The 19241-nt window shown below is 38.2% G+C and overlaps 1 protein-coding gene across 4 annotated transcripts in view; it reads left to right on the plus strand.

Moving 5' to 3' along the window:
* The first annotated feature begins 365 nt into the window (after window positions 1-365).
* The window catches only part of Cop1 (COP1 E3 ubiquitin ligase), a 118581-nt gene continuing 99705 nt past the window's right edge, over window positions 366-19241 (plus strand). The window contains exons 1-5 of one of the 4 annotated variants that reach the window (XM_028758829.1): window positions 366-1050; window positions 7354-7413; window positions 12513-12610; window positions 17796-17872; window positions 18565-18684. In XM_028758829.1, coding sequence (XP_028614662.1) covers window positions 638-1050; window positions 7354-7413; window positions 12513-12610; window positions 17796-17872; window positions 18565-18684 — 768 coding nt within the window. In that variant the 5' untranslated portion in view covers window positions 366-637. Of the gene's footprint in view, window positions 1051-7353; window positions 7414-12512; window positions 12611-17795; window positions 17873-18564; window positions 18685-19241 lie in introns of those variants that run through there. The other 3 variants (XM_028758837.1, XM_028758845.1, XM_028758853.1) reach the window with 3 other exon arrangements.

Here is a 19241-nt window from a genome sequence, read left to right on the forward strand (position 1 = left end):
GGGAGAGAACCTCGAAAAAGAAGAACCTGCAGGAGACCTGGACAAGCGAACATAGTACGTCCCAGTCCATATCCGCCTGCGCGCTCGCTCACACGCATGCGCAGCACCACACCGTACAGCCGCAGGTTTAGCCGGGCAATCCGCCAGCGTCCACCCGGGGCACGCTGAAGTAGTTGCTTTTCGAGCGTTCCCGGTCCTCTAGACCAGATCCCCGTCTTTTTCCCTTCCACCCTTTGGCTCCATGAAAACGGTCGTCCCTCTACTACGTCAGGAACGAAATCAACTTTCCACACGGAGAACTAGACACTGGGCCTCTCGGCGCCGGCGGCTGCGCGCGCAGCTGCTCCACCCCTTCCGCTGCTCATGCGCAAGCACGGCCGCCTCGGCGCGCCCGGGTTGGCTGCTCCGGCGGCCTCCACGGCAGTAATGGCTTCTCTGATGTGATAGTTTCCCCCGCCCCCTCGCGTAGGACGCGGCGGTGGGGCGGCGGTGGAAAGCCCAACTTTATTGTTCCCCCGGCCCACCTCCCGGCGCGTCCTCAGGATGCTCGGGAGCTGAGCGCCGGGGGCGGCGGAGGGTCGCGGTCCGTCCGGGCCCTCGCCTCAGAGCGCAGGGCCAAGGGAGGGAGGGAGTCACGATGTCAGGTAGCCGCCAGGCCGGCTCGGGTTCCGCTGGAACGAGCCCCGGCTCCTCGGCCGCCTCCTCGGTGACTTCCGCCTCCTCGTCCTTATCCTCGTCTCCGTCGCCGCCTTCCGTGGCGGCCTCGGCGGCGACGCTGGTGTCGGGCGGTGTGGCTCCGGCCGCGGGCTCCGGCGGCCTCGGCGTCCCGGGGCGGCCTGTGCTAGTGGCGGCCGCGGTGTCTGGCAGCGCGAGCGCCGGCGGGGCGGTGTCCGCGGGCCAGTCCCGGCTCAGCTGCGCGGCCAGGCCCAGCGCCGGCGTTGGAGGGAGCAGCTCCAGCCTCGGCAGCAGCAATAGGAAGCGACCTCTGCTCGTCCCGCTTTGCAACGGGCTCCTCAACTCCTACGAGGACAAAAGCAACGACTTCGTCTGGTGGGTTTGTATAGTAGCCCCTGGATGCTTGACCACGAGTTTCTGCTGCCGAACCTGGCAGGGTCCCGTGTAGAGAGGCCTCTTGGAGGTGCTGGGATTCGAGCCTACAGAGTGTTTGCGGAGTTAAAGTTCCTCGTTGGGAGGTGGAGATGGACTGGGATCCTTGGGCAAAGTGGTGAAATGGGGTTGCACAGAAGTGGGTGCTGGTGTTCAGAAACTGAAGGCGTTTAAGGGAGTGCTTAAGGTGGAGGTCCAGTAAGTGGTTATTAGAAAGGAGGTATTCGGGCTAGGAGGTTAAATCCCAACTGTTTTTTTGGCCATCTAGTGGACGAAGTTATCAGTCTGGAGGAGTTCATGAAATTAGATTTTCGGAGGTAGGGCCTGAGAGTCTGAGATGTGGACTTGCTGGTCAACACTTACATTGTAAAAAAGTAGATGGTACTTGAAACATAGTTGGTGATGCTTTCCAGTTATCTTTGCCCATCCTACGTAGCAATGTGTAAGTGTCTCCCATTGAGTGGATAGGACACTTGTAATTCTACTGTTCATAATTTTGTAGTCAAAGTTTGTTCACGACCAATTCCAGGTTCCAACTGTTGGAAAAAGGGAAACACACTTTTTATTGTTTCTGTGCGGTATGGAACTATCGCAACCCTGTGTATACAATGGAACTTCTGACTTGAGAAACACTTTTATAGTCATTGCATCACAGCTGGCGTCTCGAGTGACACAGTAGAATTCAGTCGTTTAGCATCTAAGAGGGACTTGAAGCAAAAAATGAATCCGATTGTCTTGAAGTGTGTTTTGAATTTTAATTGGGTTTTGATACTACTTGTAGGATTACGAGAGCTTAGTTAAGATTTCCTGCTCAAAAACTGGTAGAATTCTGGGCCTTTCCTGAGAAGGAACTTGTTGATTGACTTAGTCTTAACGATGTAGGAAGTTGGCTTGAACAGTCATTCTTGGGGAAGTTGGTTCAGATCACAGTGGAAGAAGGTTTTAGATGGTAGAGAGTAACCATTGAGAAAGGTATTGGCTACACTTTCTTGTTCACCAATATAGTTTGTATTTCTGCTTTTGTTTAGATTCAGAAGTAACCTGTGTGTGTGTGTGTTGAAATAGAATAATAGCTGTGGTTATTTGTAATTTAAGTAGTTTATGGTTGGGTCTACGAAGTGTTTGCATTCCTATTTTATTTTTTATTTTTTTGAGACAGGGTTTCTCTGTGTAGCCTTGGCTGTCCTGGAACTCACTCTATAGACCAGGCTGGCCCTGAACTCAGAGATCCACCTGCCTCTTCTTCCCTGTGCTAGGATTAAAGGTGTGTGTCACAACTGCCTGGGTGAGATGTTTGCATTCTTGTCCAATCAGCAGTGTCACATAAGGTAGACACTTGTAAAACAGCCTTTTCTTTTTAGGCATTATTTGCAGTTCAAACAAAGATGTCAGCATTTAAGTAGTGTAAAAGGTGTGAGAAATCAATATTATTCAGTTATTAGATAACTTAGATACTGACTGTTGAACCATCTATTTGAGAGTAATACAGTCTATGGTGTAGCCTGTATTACTGGAGGTGAATGAGGTACAGCTGGCATTTGGTTTTATTAGGTGTGTCCTATTTTCATTTCTGTTTCTGTGACCAATACCTTGACTATAAGCAACTTAGTGAAGTAAAAGGTTTATTTGGCTCGAAGTTTCAGTTACAGTTCATTATTGTGGAGAGATCAATGCAGACGATTAAAAGAACCATATGCACAGTCAAGCAGAGAGAGGAGTGTTCCATGCTGTCTGCCTGCTTGTTTGCCTGTGACTCAGCTGGCTTTCTCCACTCCTGTACAGTCAGGGCTCCATAGCCTCTTGGTGCTGCTCACAATGGGCTGGGGTCTTTCTATCAGTTGACAATCAAGACAATCCCCTACAGATATGCCAATAGGCCCGCCTGATCTAGACAGTTTCTTGGTTGAAACTCTTTCCATGTGGTTCTAGATTGTGGTTAAGTTGACTGACAGGTTTTAACTGTTAGTTTTTATAACTAGCTCAGGAGTAAGACTAAATTATTAGTTCATCACCTCGTTGTTTAAAGTAAATAAATTGAGCTTAGGGGCTTATGAGAAGACTTTAGCTGATAGGAGTACTTGTTGCTCTTGCAGAAGATGGGTCTGATTCCCAGCACCCACATGGCAGCTAACAACTGCCTGGGACTCCATTTCCAGGAGATTGAGTTCCTCTTCCAGGCTCCATAGGCACCAGGCACACAAGTGGTACACAGGCATACTTGTAGGCAAAGCACTCATATACATACAGTCTTATACTATATTGTATAGGTGTTTTGTATTCTATTATGAAAATGTCTAGTGAATATTTGTAGTTAAAATTCTGAGCATTTTACTGTGTAAGAATCTCAACTCATCATTTCTCTTTCTGATGAGATTGTCTATTCAGAAGAATTAACCAGTGAGTGCATTTTTCCATAAACTAGGTTTAATTTCGATCATTGGGCAGTGTCTTAACAATCCTTTTTAGTCCTAATTGGCCTCTGGGTGCTTTGGTCTTTTCTGTACTTCAGTGTCAGACTGAGCCAATTCAAATTACTGTAATTGTTTATATTTAAATGAGGCTTATGTTTAAATACTGTTAATTCTTTACTCATTTATCTTTCACTAGGAGGAGTTGTAAGGAGATGTTAAGGAGTGGTGTTATTTACTATAGCTGCAGTGTAATGATTTTCACTGACTATTTCAGGTAGGAGATAGCTAAGGGATAAAATGAGAAGTCAGATTTAGAGTCTCAGTTTAGCACTTTCCTCTATCAGGTTAGAAAACTTGAGCTCTGTGAGTTCCAGCATATTCCACAGTGGTTCTTAAATGGGGTTGATTGGAGGTAAGCAGCTGTTGACTCATGTTTTTCTCCTTAGCCACTTGTTCCCTTGCTGCCCCTGATCTGAGACAAATTGTAATGGGAGACTGGAGTGGCAGGTAGTAGATGAAGGACATGCCTCTCCCCCAGCTCCTTGAGAACAGTTAAGTAAAGCCCAGAATGCTCTTAGCTTTATCATATTTAAAAATAGGTTTATGTTTAATTGTAGGGTTGATTGACATTTTAGATATTTATGCTTGTAGTCTTACATTTCTTACAAATCACCATATTAAGTTGTGGGTAATTTTCACAGGATAGAAAGGCAGGGAAAATTAAGGTGACATGACAAGCCCTGTCCACCCTGGAATCTAATATGCCTTTCTTGTTGAACAAGAGCCAAGAAACTTTAACAATTTATAATGTCAAATTGCCTATAGAGATAGTGTTTTCCTAGAGACATCTCAAGAAAGGACATTAAAAACAATAAATGAACTTCGTCTACTTGAGGCCTTGGATTTTACCATATCTCATCCCTAAATCTGAGTGATGATCTCATAAGTCAAAAGAGAGTTCTTTAGAATAGGAAAAGTGTAAACTAGTTCATATTTTTTTTCCTTATCTAGCCTTTAAAACTTACAAATTACATCCTTTGAAGAACTTAGAAAGCCATGGGGATATTATATGTGTGTGTGTGTGTGTGTGTGTGTGTGTGTGTGTATGTATGTATGTATGTATGTATGTTGGTATATTGGTATGTTGTAATGACATACCCGAGCAGAAATCTCTGAAGATAACCTGTACCATGTTGTGTGATTGTATATTGTCCTTTTCCTGTATTTATGGCTCTTTAAGCAATTATTCAGTAAACTCACTAACTTTATCTCTGGCTCATCTTGAAGTGTCGTAGGAATATTTTCTGTAGGGGCATAGCCAAGGACCAGCCTTTATCTGAGTGGAATGCAAGCTTCTAGTGGCCATAATGTGCTATGGTAATTTGCTGCTGGCAATTTTAGCAATACTTGTTAAGACATTCCTTTGTAATCAACCTGTCTTCTTTATTGACTCTTGCTCATAGGTTATATTTTCATTTGGATCCTAACATGAGTGATGCCGTAGGTTCAATCTTTAGCACGTGTGCGTGCGTGCGTGCGTACATGACATTGTTAACTTAAGATCTGTTTGTTTTTTCTGATTCTTTTTTTTAAATAGATTTATTTATTTTATGTATGTGAGTCCACTGTACTGTCTTCAGAGGACATTGAATCCTATTACAGATGGTTATTAGCCATCATGTGGTTGCTGGGGATTGAACTCAGGACCTCTGGAAGAGCAGTCAGTGTGCTCTTAACCACCGAGCCATCTCTCCAGCCGTTCTGATTCTTTTTTGTTTTTAATTAAAATTAAACAGAACATTGAAGGCAAGGTTTGATTTCAAGAACTAATTCTTTACTAGAGCCTTATAGACTCTCCTTCTACAAACTCTTTAAGGTTCTGTTAGATGCCTTGAGTTTGAACAATAGCTCCTTCACCATTTATCCCTGAACTTGTGGAATTGGATAAGGGGTACAGTCACAATTAGTAACAAAGGAGGGAAACTGATGTGGCTGTTTCAGAGTCAGTACTCCTTGTCGTTTTCCCTAAACAGTCTATAACCCTTGTGCTTCCTCAGTGGCTCAAATGGTGAGTTTTTGTGCTCTGCTTGTGCTGTGACTGCCTACAAAATGCTTTCAGATGGAAAAATGAGTCCACAATAAACTTGGTCCAATAAAAATGAAAATATGTTCATTTGTTTCCCTTCCTTCAAGGATGTTGGTGTTCAAAAAGGTGTTTCCCCCCCAGTTTTTCTGAGTAATACGGTCAAAAGGAAGTTCTCTCTAGTTAGATGTTGACCTCAAATGCAAATGAACTATATTTCATTATATTCTCTGAATATAAATTTAACTCTCTTTCACTTGCTTTACCCTTTAACATTTTAAAACATTGATTTATATGTTATGGTTGTTGGTAGCATAACCGTGCTAGTGGATGTAGTGGTTGGATGTAGCTAGCATTTTATGTAAGTTTGTATATATAAAAGATACCTGCCTCCAGGCATGAATATAGATTTTGGCAGCTCTCTGAGATAATTTTGAAGTAATTGTTCCATTCTTTATGAACTAATTGTTGGAATGAGGGACAGATGATTCTGAGATGTAGAAAATCAGACATGTTCAGCAAAATTCTCACAGTTGAAGTCAGTTATAGGATACATAGCTAAGTTTAAAGCTGGCATAAGATCTTAATGATAGTTTGGTTCTATTATGGATTCTTTGTAATAAATTTGCCATCACTAAAGTACTGGATATTATTGTGTGAAAAAAATGTAGCGATCAATGGCAAAGCTTACTTAGGAGCCTGTGAAATGGCACAGTAGATACAAACAGTTTCTGTACAAGCCTGATAATCTGATCTCTGTTCTGGAACCTTAGCAGGAGGAGAGAACCAGCCACTGAAGGTCTCCAACCTCCACATGCATGGCACAGCAACTACACACATAGATAGATAAAATAAATTTTAGCTGCGTGCATATCTTTTAATCCCAGCACTTGGGAGGTAGGGGCAGGCATCTCTGATGTTTCATATTGAGTTCTAGGCTAGCATGGGCTACAAAAAGACCCTGTCATTTCCCCTCTCCTGCCTCCCCCTCAAAAAACGAAAGAAAACTTATTCAGAGTGGGGAATAGTTTAGTGGGTAAAGTCTTGCTGCATATGCATAAGGACCTGAATTCAGATCCTCTTACAAAGTTGGACTTAGAAATAGACAGAACTGTAACTCCAGGGCTGAGGGTTGGAGACATGAATTTGGAGGTTCACTAGCCTGCCAATGTAGCAGAAACAGTATACTCAAAAGTTCAGTGAGGCCTGCTGTCTGACTCTCTCCCACCTGAAAAGGTGAAGCTGTTGAAGAAGGCATCCACATTCATTTCTCACTTCCACACTCACCCCCATGGATTAGCATACCCATGTATTCACACGCACACATGAATACATGCATATACTACACACTACCTAGAAAGTTAAATCAACGAAGTTATATACTGAAATACAAGCATGTGCAAGAGCCCCTGTTGTATTTTTATGTATAATTCACATGAATGATATAAGACAAAATTTGTGTAAGTATAAAGTGAAGTACAATAAAATCCTATTTTGGCTGGGGACATATCTTAGATTATGTGAGTGCCTAGTGTGTATAAGGCCACATCCAAAAACCAGTGTGGGTGGACACAAGTAGACAAGAAAAGATGATAATAGTTGAAAACATATTTTCCCCAGGGACCACTCTAAAGGTAGGTGTAGCTGGATATTAAATTTGGTTTGACTGACTTTGTTACAAAGCCCTTTCCACTGTGTAACATTCTGCCTTAACAAACATTTTATCAACGGTTTCTTTCTCTTTTTTTGTAGCCCCATCTGTTTTGATATGATTGAGGAGGCATATATGACAAAATGTGGCCACAGCTTTTGGTAAGACCATCTTCGTTCAGTATAACTGCAAGCAACCAGAAGTTATTCACTATAAACTAATTTTATTATATTGTTTCTTGGATTGATAGGTCTTTATAGGTTTGACAGTTCATGATACAAAGTGTGTTGGTACATGACTTCTGTGAAATACTCCAGCGTACCATAGGCTGTTAAGATACGTTTTAAAATCTTGTGTTTATTACCTGTTATCAGAAACTTTGGTGTTTTAGAAAATCAAGGTGGGTAGTCAATCAGTCATTAAGCATGAGATACCAGTCAATCACTTGGGAATAAGGTGGGCGGACCCAGAAAACATAGGGAAAGAATGGGGCAGATGGAAAAGGCCTACGCTGTCTTTGTTAACACTTCACTGAGAATCATGAGATTATATTTGTCATGTTGATATACTTAAAAGTTCAGATTGTAAATTAATATAGAATTTACAGTCTTACCATCTTGATGTGTATAGTTATGTTGTACTAAGTTTATTTCTTGGGCAGTCTCCAGGACTTGTTCTTTTGGCAAAACTGAAACTGTATACCTGTAAAAACAATGGTTCACTTTCCATCTCTGCAGTCTCTGAAGGCCACTAGTCTCCTTTCTATTTGTATGGATTTGTCAGTTCTAGATAACCTCATCTGTGTAATTAGATCATATGTGTCTTCCTGTGAGGGACTTATTTCACATAATGTCTTTTGCATTCTTCTGTGTTCTTTTTATGACACAATTATCTTAAGGTTGAATAGTATTCTGCTATAAGTACAGGAGACATTTTATTTATCCATTCAGCCATCTATGAAGGTTAGATGGATTCAGCCTCCTGGCTTCTATGAATAATGCTGCCATGAATGTGTGTATTAATTATTTTCCTGTTGCTGTGATTAAAACACCATGACCAGAAACAGCTTTAGAAAGAAAAGTCTGAGTTTCCCAGTCCAGAGGTATGGAAGTACATTGTGGCGGTGAGGCATGGCAGCAAGCAGTAAGCATGGCGGGAAGATAGGAACCCCAGAGCACACATCTTCAAATGCAGATTCAAAGCAGAGAGAAAAAACAGCAGGTGGAGAAAGACTGTAAACATTAATAGTGCTCCATCATTAATAAACTTCTCTGTCTAGGATGGACCTCTCAAAAGTTTCACTGCCTCCCCAGACAGTGACAGAAATATGAGCCTGTGTGGTGAACTCTCATTCACACAACAGTATGCGTATAGAAATACTAACGTGGAGCTCTGCTTTCAGTTTTTTTTTTTTTTTGGTTTTTCGAGACAGGGTTTCTCTGTGTAGTCCTGACTGTCCTGGAACTCACTCTGTAGACCAGGCGGGCCTCGAACTCAGAAATCCGCCTGTCTCTGCCTCCCAAGTGCTGGGATTAACTGCTTTCAGTTCTTGGTATTTATTTCTCTTTGGTTGTTGTTTTGTTTGCTGATTTACTACAAAGGATACCTTAAAGGCCAGAAGTAAAGGACCAGGTGTAGATGTACAACTGGGTAAGATCTGTAGGAAGGACATGAGCTTCCGACTCTCCAGGCACACCTGCCACTCGTCTAGTACCTCCACAGGTTCAGCAACATGCATGTTTCTGCTCCAGACATCACTCTGGGTCCTTACAGAGGCTTCATTAACTTGCAGGGACTGGCCATTAACTCACCCTTCAGTTCCTCTCATCTCCCCTTTGATGAAGGTGGATTGGAAGCTACAAACCTCTGCCAGAGTAGTTAGTGTCCTGAGCAACCTAGAAGCTCCCAGGCTCAGACACCTCATTTTACTTGCTTATCACTGGAAGGGCATTCTACTTGGAACTAGTCATCTTCACGATTTATTTACATATTTTATTGGCATTTAAGATTAGTCTTAGTATTTCATCAGTCCATATTGGAAGTTGCACCTGTAATTTTATGTTTAAAATGTTTAGCCATGACATTTGATAGGTAGATATCCCTTAGTTACCAGTGGGTGAAGCCCATGATCTGGAATATGATTCAGGATTAGTTAGGTTTGGACTAAACCAGCATACTTAATTTGCATTACTTATGTTCTCCATTAAAATAAAATTATGGCATTGAATATTCTTGGCTTAGAAAAGCAACTTTTATTGTGTAAAACCAAGTACTGTGAAATGTCAGTGCCTCAGTCATTCTTTTCTCCTTTGTTGGATATTTTCACTGTTGGGATAATTGCATCTTTTCAGATTTTTTTTGTCATCTTTTTTTTCCTTTTTATACCTTTGAAATCTTATTTATCCTTTCATAATTCATGCATATATAATATCCTTTAGTCATAATACCCTCCCCATTGTCCATTCTTCTGTCCTTTGCTTCCATCATTTCTCTTCTACCAAAAAGTCCTCCTCTTACTCTCATGCTTTGTTTTTCTCTTTTTATTATTCTGGTTATTTGAAAATTTCATACATGTATATATTATGATTACACTCCCTTTTTATCTCCCTCCTGTCCCTACCAACCCTCTGCATTCCTTCTAGTCTTTTCCCCAGCCTCATGTCTTTGTCAGTCTGTTGCCTTGTTTTGTGACCCCACTACATTTAATAAGGGATGGCTGCATGAACACAGGCAGGCAGTTATTTTCTTGAACAAGGGCCACTTACCAGAGGCTGCCACACAGGAATATGATCTGTGCCTTATACCTTGGCAACCAGTAATTGCCTATAGGACCTGGAAAAAAGTTAGGAACTTGTGAGTCCCTCTCCCATTTGTGATAGTTTATTAATGGGCTCAGTCTTTTGAAGATTTGTATAGGTTGCCACTCCTGCTGTACAAAAGTTAGGTCATGTCTAAAACACAGCATTTTACAGTACTCTTTCCCATCTCTGTTCTCTCTTCTTCCATTTTTCCTAAGTTTGGAGGGGAAGGGATTAAAGATGTTCTTTTGTGGCTGACCATTCAAAAACATACGAATTGCTTTAGTGCTTTTTTTGTTAACGTCTAAAATACTCTCCTTTTATCTGACAACCCCTCTCATCTTTGTATCCACTCAGGTTCCTCCTTCATAACTGGTTTTATATGATGACTGGTAAATGCCAAACTCTTCTCATGTTTATTTCCTGATAATAATTATTCATCTCCTTTTTTTTTCTAAGACCTTTTCCACATTGAATTCTTCATCTGTTGTATTTGTATATCTCATCATGTGTCTTTTTTTGGTAAAAATGAAAATACTTAATCTTATTTTCTATATTGATACTTCCATGTAGGAATTGTCTAGTCAGATTTGGAGCCTATCTGGTAGTCATAGTCTGGCTGTTGTTGAAGGAGTGATGATAGTTTTTCTGCAGCAGTGTTCACATCATTTGTTTGTAGACACTGGAGTCTGGGATTCATTATGGACAGAAATTACTCCAACTTTAGGTCCCTGTGCTTTGCCAAAGACCGCTGTTCCTGATTGTCTTGAAAGTAACACATGTGAAATTAAGGTAGTAGAAAAGTAGAACAGTAAAACCTGATAGATGGAGGGTAGCAAGATAAAAATCAGCATCAGTTTATAAAGATGAAGTAAATACATAATAATCTGGAAAGAAAAGGTATGTTTCCTTTTTAGAAATGATTTTTGTAAGTAATTTTCTAATTTTTTAGAAATTACTTTTTTTTCTGATTGTCAGAGTAATATATACACTTACTATAGAAACAAGTTAAAAAAATCTACAAAGAAATGTCTCCCCTATAGACAGAAGTAATGGTAACATTATAAATATGTGATTAGCTTATTTAAAATATACATATATATTAATAAGACAATGATTTTTTTTCTCATGTCAATTTGATATTTTTCTGATAAGGTTGAACAATAGTTAAGAGTATGTATATATACATGTATTTATTTATTTACTTATTTAGGTAAGGTAGCATACAGTTATAAACGGTCTATTATTATAAAGAATCTTGCTATACAAATCTATCAAATGGAGTTTGATCTCTAGAAGTCATGTAAAGGTGGAAGGAAAGAACCTACTTCACAAAGCTGTCCTTTGGAGGAGGGGGGATGGGATAGAGGTTCTAGGGAGAAGAAATGGGGAAAAGGAATGGCATCATATTGTAAATAAATAAAATATCCCCCCCCCCAAAAAAAAAGCTGTCCTTTGATTCATGGCATATGCCTCTCGCTATCACACACATATAGTACTGATCAAATAAGTAATTTTTTAATTAATTAATTTATTTATTTTCTTTTAAATCAAATCGTAATTTTAAATAAGCAATTTTTGAAAAGCAGTACACCATAAAAATATAAGATAGGACATTCCCTGTAATAATATATGATATATATGTATTATATGTAAACAATATATTTTATAATTTATATATAAATGATATATGACATACACATGTAAAATGTGATTTTTTTTTATTGCCAGTATACCATTGCATTGAATTGATAATTGCAGATTTCGTCAATTTGTGTGTGTAATTTAGGATGCTTCTCTTATAGATTTCTATTATGATGGTTAGCTAATTCTGCATTGGATAGCGTATGTGATTCCTGATGATATATCTCTATAAATAAAAGTTTCTATATTAAAAGGGAATATAAGAACTTAAGGTTTTTTTCCTGCATTTACCTTTTATGAAAGTTGTACTGGTTGCATTTCTTTCAGCTATGTAAGATTTTGTCTTCTGGAGTTTAACACTTTTATTTTTCTATTCTTAGTAAACATTAACACCTAATTTTGAATCACCTTTTTCTTACTAATGAAGATGGTTTTCTCATGCTTAACTAGATTTTTGTCTTTCTTTGAGTATCTAGATAGAATAGTATCTTTTCGCTTATTTGAACTCTGTGTGATCTAAGGATATCATTACTCTAAGAATATGAGTAGTTTGCTTAACCAGACCATAGGCATTTGCTTTCCTAGTGTATAATAGAAATTACATAACCTAAAACTTAGTCATTCACATTTTATATTACAAGTATGACTTTATAAATTGTCTAGAAATGTCTTATGTATTTTGCTTGTTTTATAAAGATAAAAGTGGAAATAAATGTTATATTAGTTATGTTGAAAGTGAGAGTACTAATAGTATTTTGTGACAGGTTTGTTAATTTGTCATTTTAATTAAGTTTGTGTTTTTTCCCCCGTGCTAATAGCTACAAGTGTATTCATCAGAGTTTGGAGGACAATAATAGATGTCCCAAGTGTAATTATGTTGTGGACAATATTGACCATCTCTATCCTAATTTCTTGGGTGAGTCTTTGAAATTATTTTTATTATACTCTTTCCACAAAACATAGGCTAACAATAGCTTATTCAGAAATCCCAACTCAGAAGTAAGCACGCTTTTCTCTGTTACTCACCAGGGTGCTTTCATCTTCTTGGGCTATGGCATAGACTCTATACATGGTTAGTACCATTTCTTGTTATATTTCAGTTCCATAAAAGCAAACCCAACACACCCTTAGAATTTTGTACACATTTGGACAGAATGTAAGGTTTCAAGGAATTGTCAGAGGTTTTGGACAAATTTATGTAGTTTTGCATGAGTCTGTGTTTCTACTGACAATGTAACAGTGAGAAGTAACAAAGGAAATGTTTGATGGGGAGGGAGAACATGTTCTTGGTCAGTGTTTTCTGATAGAAGGGGAAGATCAAGCATAGAGACCCCTGGATGACGCATATGTAGAGTGTATGAACTGGAAAGGCTCCCAATAGGAAGAGGAGGAAATAAACATAGATTTTGATATAGAAATGTAAGAAGTAGAGTATAACTTTAAATATAAATGGTAGAAACGTGGAACTAATGTAGTCAGGTGCTCGTTGTAAATTTAACAATTAATGTTTTAAGTTGAATGTAGCGGCGTGTGTTCATAACCAGCACTGGGTAGGCTAATGCAAAGGGGGCTGTGCGTGATCCAGGCAGACCCTGTCTCAAAATAAGTTATTACTTTTATATACTCAATGTCTTAAAATAAAATTATAGACCCAATTTCAGTACAAATTAAGAGGTAATGAGTATTAAAGCACAACAAATACTAAGACTAATCTTAAATGCCAATAAAATATGTAAATAAATGGTGATGATGACTAGTTCCAAGTAGAATGCCCTTCCAGTGATAAGCAAGTAAAATGAGGTGTCTGAGCCTGGGAGCTTCTAGGTTGCTCAGGACACTAACTACTCTGGTAGAGGTTTGTAGCTTCCAATCCACCTTCATCAAAGGGGAGATGAGAGGAACTGAAGGGTGAGTTAATGGCCAGTCCCTGCAAGTTAATGAAGCCTCCGTAAGGACCCAGAGTGATGTCTGGAGCAGAAACATGCATGTTGCTGAACCTGTGGAGGTACTAGACGAGTGGCAGGTGTGCCTGGAGAGTCGGAAGCTCATGTCCTTCCTACAGATCTTACCCAGTTGTACATCTACACCTGGTCCTTTACTTCTGGCCTTTAAGGTATCCTTTGTAGTAAATCAGCAAACAAAACAACAACCAAAAGACTATGCAAAAGGGAACTTAAAATACACAGAATATATACTCATTAAAGTGGCTGCTAGAAAGGATTGCAAAGTTGTGGAGAAGCTGTGTGTATAGTGTTCATAGTAGATAACAGTATGATGTTTTCTGAAAACAAACCAAAGTTTTCATGATCCAATAATTTTCTGTATGTAGACAGCAAGAATAATTGTTGAGAAGTATTTGTGTACACACATTCACAGTATCATTCACAGGATCCAGGAGATCAGCTGTGGAAGGCTAAGTGGATAAAATACAATATAGAATATTACTCAGACTTGAAAAGGGAGGGAATTCTGACAAACCTAAACTCCCTCAGTATACTCAGTTCCTTTTTTCTCTCCCAGATCTTCTAAGACTACTCCATTTTTCAGGGCCTAGTCTTTAGATTTTCCCCACTTTTCACCCCCAACCTATTTGTATGTGTTTCTGTGTTTGCAAACTTTGCAATCCAAGTTTTCTTAGGTTTGTTGTGAATCAGCCTCTTACTTGCAAACTTTAATATCTGTATTTAGATCTGGCATGGTGGTGAGCACCTGTAATCTGCCAGCACTTCAGAGGATGATGTAGGAGGATTTTTAATTCAGTTTAAGCCTCAGCTGCACAGGAAGGCTCTACAACGTCTGTCTTGTCTTTGTCTGTCTGTCTGCTCTCTCCCCTCTTTTTTTCCACTATTTCACATACTCTTCCTCTCCCTTCCTCCCTGCCTGCCTCTCATTCTCTCTCCCTACCCCGCACTCCCCTTCCCATTTGTCTATCTCTCTGTCGCACAAACACATTTAGCCAATCAGACCTTCTGCTAGGCACTGTGTTCTGTGCTTTATAGCTATGGCTTCATTTTATGGTAGTCTTATCCTAGTATTATTATGCTTATTCTTCAGATGGAAACACTAAGATACAAACAGGTTGTATAAAGGATAAATAAAGGCTTTACCTTTTTTTAAACCTTACTTTCCCTTTTTCCGCAGTCTTTTTCTAAGAACTTATTTCTTACCCAGATTAGAGATGAAAATCTGAATATGAAAGTCTTAAAAGTCTCATGCCAAATGGCTAATATATGTAGATTTTTATTTGAAGAAACTTATGCTTTATTCTCATTTTAAAGTGTAAAACCAAAAAGTATTTTTGAAGAAGTGCTATATAAAAAAAAAAGCATACTTAAGAAAAATAGATCAGGTCTTCTATTTCTCAGACAAAACTGCTGCTTATTTAGAGGTACAATCTTAAAAGAGAAAATTTGTTCAGTTCTTTGAGCATTTCATACACTGTGCTTTGGTAAGAGTCACCCTTCTCTCAGTTCCTTCCAAATCCACTCCCCTCTTCCCTATTAACCTAGCCTTGTGTTTTCTTCTTCTTTTTAAAATACCTATCAAGTCCAATTTATTCTGCCCATATGTTTTTAGATGTGTGGCCTTCTACTAGGTGACAGTTAAATTTAGGTGTTGGTTTAATACAATGTTCCTTGAGCAGAATAACAGCAGTATGCTCTTTCCTGGCCCCTATGACTCACTAGTCACAGGATTTAGGCTGACAGTGGTGCTGAGTATTGCTTCTTTTTGTTGCTTGGGCATTAAATCCAATCAGAAAGTGGTTGGTTATTCCCATAATGGTTGTTTCACTAATGTATATATAAATGTATCATATATATATAAATGTGCCATTTTGTGTTACACACACACACACACACACACACACACAACAGGCTGTTAATGTAGATCAAATGGTACTTTCCTCCTCCAGCATTGTGTATAGCACCTTCTTTGAAGAATAGTGTTTAAAGGGGAAAATACTCTGCTTCAGTATCTACCCAAAATTCTGATTCAGTGTTTAAAACTTATTTTGCTTACTTACATTATTCCCTTACTAAAAATGTTTATTTTGAGAAGATTTTTTTTTTGTGCTGCTTAGCTTGTCTTTGAACCTATAATCTTACCATGCCAACTTTTCAGATGTTGAGCTATAGACCTGTACCACCATACTTGTTTCCCCCCCCCTTGGAGTATAATCTTTCTATAATATTGTAGGCTATAATACTTCATACCAATTAACATTTTTTTCATTTTAACCTTCATTTTCTATTACTATTTTGCAGTCTGCAACCTTTAAAACTTGATGTAATAGTGTTAGAAAAAAATGAATCAAATACAATGGCATGTAAGACTTTAAATATGGAATAATACACAATATTGTAACTATATCACAATTCTTATTCACATGCTAATAACTTAATGTACTGGAAACATTAAACTCTGTCTTACTCTTTTAAAAAGATTGGTTTATTTTTATTATATGTGTATGACTGTTGTATTTGTATATATTTATGTGTACTAACTGTGTGCCTGGTCAAGAAGGCTAGACAAAAGCATTGGTAGTTGTGAGTTGCTGTGTAGGTGCTGGGGATTGAAGGTGGTCTTCTGTAAGTGAAACACGTCTCCTAACTACTTAGCTGCACTGGTACCCCCACTGTGGTTTATGTTTACTTGTTTATTCTTCATGTGTTATTTCAAATTCTCTCTCTTTTGTAGATTGTAATAATTTTGTTAGATGTTTGTTACTTTTTAGAATCAGACTAATGTGTTAATTTCTACTCTTAACATTTAACCCTATTAATCTTCACAGAACTATCCTCTTATGTCTCGTGAGTTGGTCAGACACATGCACAATATACACTTTTATCTGTATTCTTTTTCATTCATCTTTTTATTTAATAAAGAGCATAGCATATTTTGGTTCCATTCTTACTTGGCCTTCATATTGCCTGTGTATTTGTAAGGATATATCAGTGATAGTATTGATTATTCTGTTGTATTACAACTACTACATCATACACATTTCTCATAGTAATTTGAGTTATTTGAAGCTGTGGGTCATTTCATTAATTTTTGAAGCATCACACCTAAAGTTTCTTTGGTATCAAACGATTTATTTGTAGAGTGGATGGTATTTGGTATTTAATCTGTCTTGTTCCATTTGTTACCCAAGTTAAGTTCTGAGTCCTAAGAGAGATTTACACTTTTTGATATCAGTTGGCTGTAAGAACAAACAACAAAGCATAACATCCCCAAATACAAGTAAAGTGCCTTAAACATTATTTAAAGTGCATTCAGGAGAATTTTCAGAGCTAGTTCAGCACTTCATTGATAATGTTAAAATTCTTTCTCTTATGACCATAAGCCTTCATTCTTTTCATAGCTACCCTAAAACTTCAAAATGGATTTAAGAAAGTTCAGAAATCACCTTATTCTGGAGACAGGGAGATAATTTTTTACTTACATATGAAAGACAGCACATTTCTCATTGTTTAAGACTGTTTGAGGGCTGCACATGGCAGTTCTATAATCTGGAGAGGCAGGAGGAGCATCTGGGGTCCAAGTCAGTCTTGGTACATAGTAAGACCTTGTCATAAACTGAAAACAAACCATGTGACTTCTTCAGCTTCATATAATTTACTGGCAAAGAATAGACTAGCTAGTTTGGCTTAGAGAGATTTGGCATCTCTGAAAGTTATATGACATCTGAGATTTGGAACCATAGTCATATTACTGAGAAGGATGGGATGGATTTGTGTAATTATCAGCATTCCTCGAGGGCTTTATAGAAAAGTTACCACAAAGTAAAAGTCTTCAAACCTTGTCTTTCAGAAGACACTTAAATGTTTTCACCTGGTGAAAAAATTATCTTTATTGAGCAACATATAAAAGAGGGGTATATATTATAAAGAATCTCCTGTAGAGGTTGTAGTAGAATATGTATAAAAAATGATTCCTAATTCAAAATAGAACAGAAAGCTACTAGTTTCTCCTTTACATTTTTTAAAATTTGAGACTCTTGTAAAGTTAAGATAAAAATCTACCAGAGCAGAACAATTAGAAGATAAATAAATTTAACAAAAATACAAATTCTGTGTGCTTTTTACTTTTGTTTTCAGTGAATGAACTCATTCTCAAACAGAAGCAAAGATTTGAGGAAAAGAGGTTCAAATTGGACCACTCAGTGAGTAGCACCGTATGTTTCAGCTCTTGTTACTATTTCTATTTTTGTTTGTTTTACAGTGCTGGAGATTGAACCCAGGGCTTCATATATAGTAGACAGATAATCTATGAGATAAGCAAAATTTTTAGCCCTTCTTATTCTGATTTCTACTAAATTAATTTTAATGTTGTATTTCAATAATAGATATTAATATCTAGTAAAGAATGGATTTTTCAAAAAGGGGGTTTAAGAGTATGATACTCAGATAACAAATAAGTAAATAATAACTTTCTAAAGTGCATTGTCTATAATAGTTTTTTTAGACTAAACATCATTTGCAGGGTCTGGTAGTGTCACAGTAGATAGTTTACTTATATCTAACATTTGAAGGGTAAACTGTTCAAAGTTTCTGAATTAAAAGGATTAGCCCCAAACTATTGAGACAAGTAAGTTTAAATAAATATTCTACCAACTGCAAGGCTGAAAATACTGGTGTTTTCATTCATAGTACTTAGATGTCAACTTAATATTTGTCTTCTGTGTACATTTTGTATTTGTTAGCTAAATTTATTCAAAGTAGAGATAGTATTTAAATTGTAATTGGGGAGTGGTAAGTTAGAATGTGAATGTAATTTTGCTTTTGGTGTATTAGAAAGATTTCTTAAATTTTTGTTTTAGAATCTAAAGCTGTCTTGTTAAGTTGCCATGTTTCTTTTTAATTTTAGAATGGGCATAGATGGCAAATATTTCAAGATCTGCTAGGAACTGATCAAGACAACCTTGATTTGGCCAATGTCAACCTCATGTTGGAATTATTAGTTCAGAAGAAGAAACAACTGGAGGCAGTAAGTGGTGCCTGAACTTAAAAGATACTTTGTGTTAAATGACGATCTAGTTATTATATAATGAAAAATACCTAGAAAGGTTTGGAAATAATAGGCCATTGTCAGTAACTGATTATTAGATCAAACACATATGAAAAGGCATTTCTCCAGCCCCTGTTTTATAGGCCCTAAAGCAAATGAATAAAGGATAATAGATTTTCAAATTTGACAAAGCTGTGCACTGGGCTAACTAACAGTGATGTAACAAAGTTATGAACTTTAAGTTATGTATTGTGGAGTCTTGAGATTGGGCGTACCAGGTGTCAAGTTTAGTACAGGCTGGGGATAGGATTGATAGGTGGAGGATTGGCAAGATAACTCAGAGGGTAAAAAACATCCATGCCATGCAAACCCGATGACCTTAATTGTCTCCTGGATCCCAGTGGAAGGAGACAACTGACACTAAAAAATTGTCCTCTGACCTCCACAGGAACAAACCCACACCCCCCCTCAACACCCACACACACACCAACACACACACACACACACACACACACACACACACACACACACACACA

The sequence above is a fragment of the Grammomys surdaster genome, unplaced genomic scaffold, assembly GCF_004785775.1.
Source record: "Grammomys surdaster isolate TR1022 unplaced genomic scaffold, NIH_TR_1.0 130, whole genome shotgun sequence".
NCBI classification, from domain to species: domain Eukaryota; kingdom Metazoa; phylum Chordata; class Mammalia; order Rodentia; family Muridae; genus Grammomys; species Grammomys surdaster.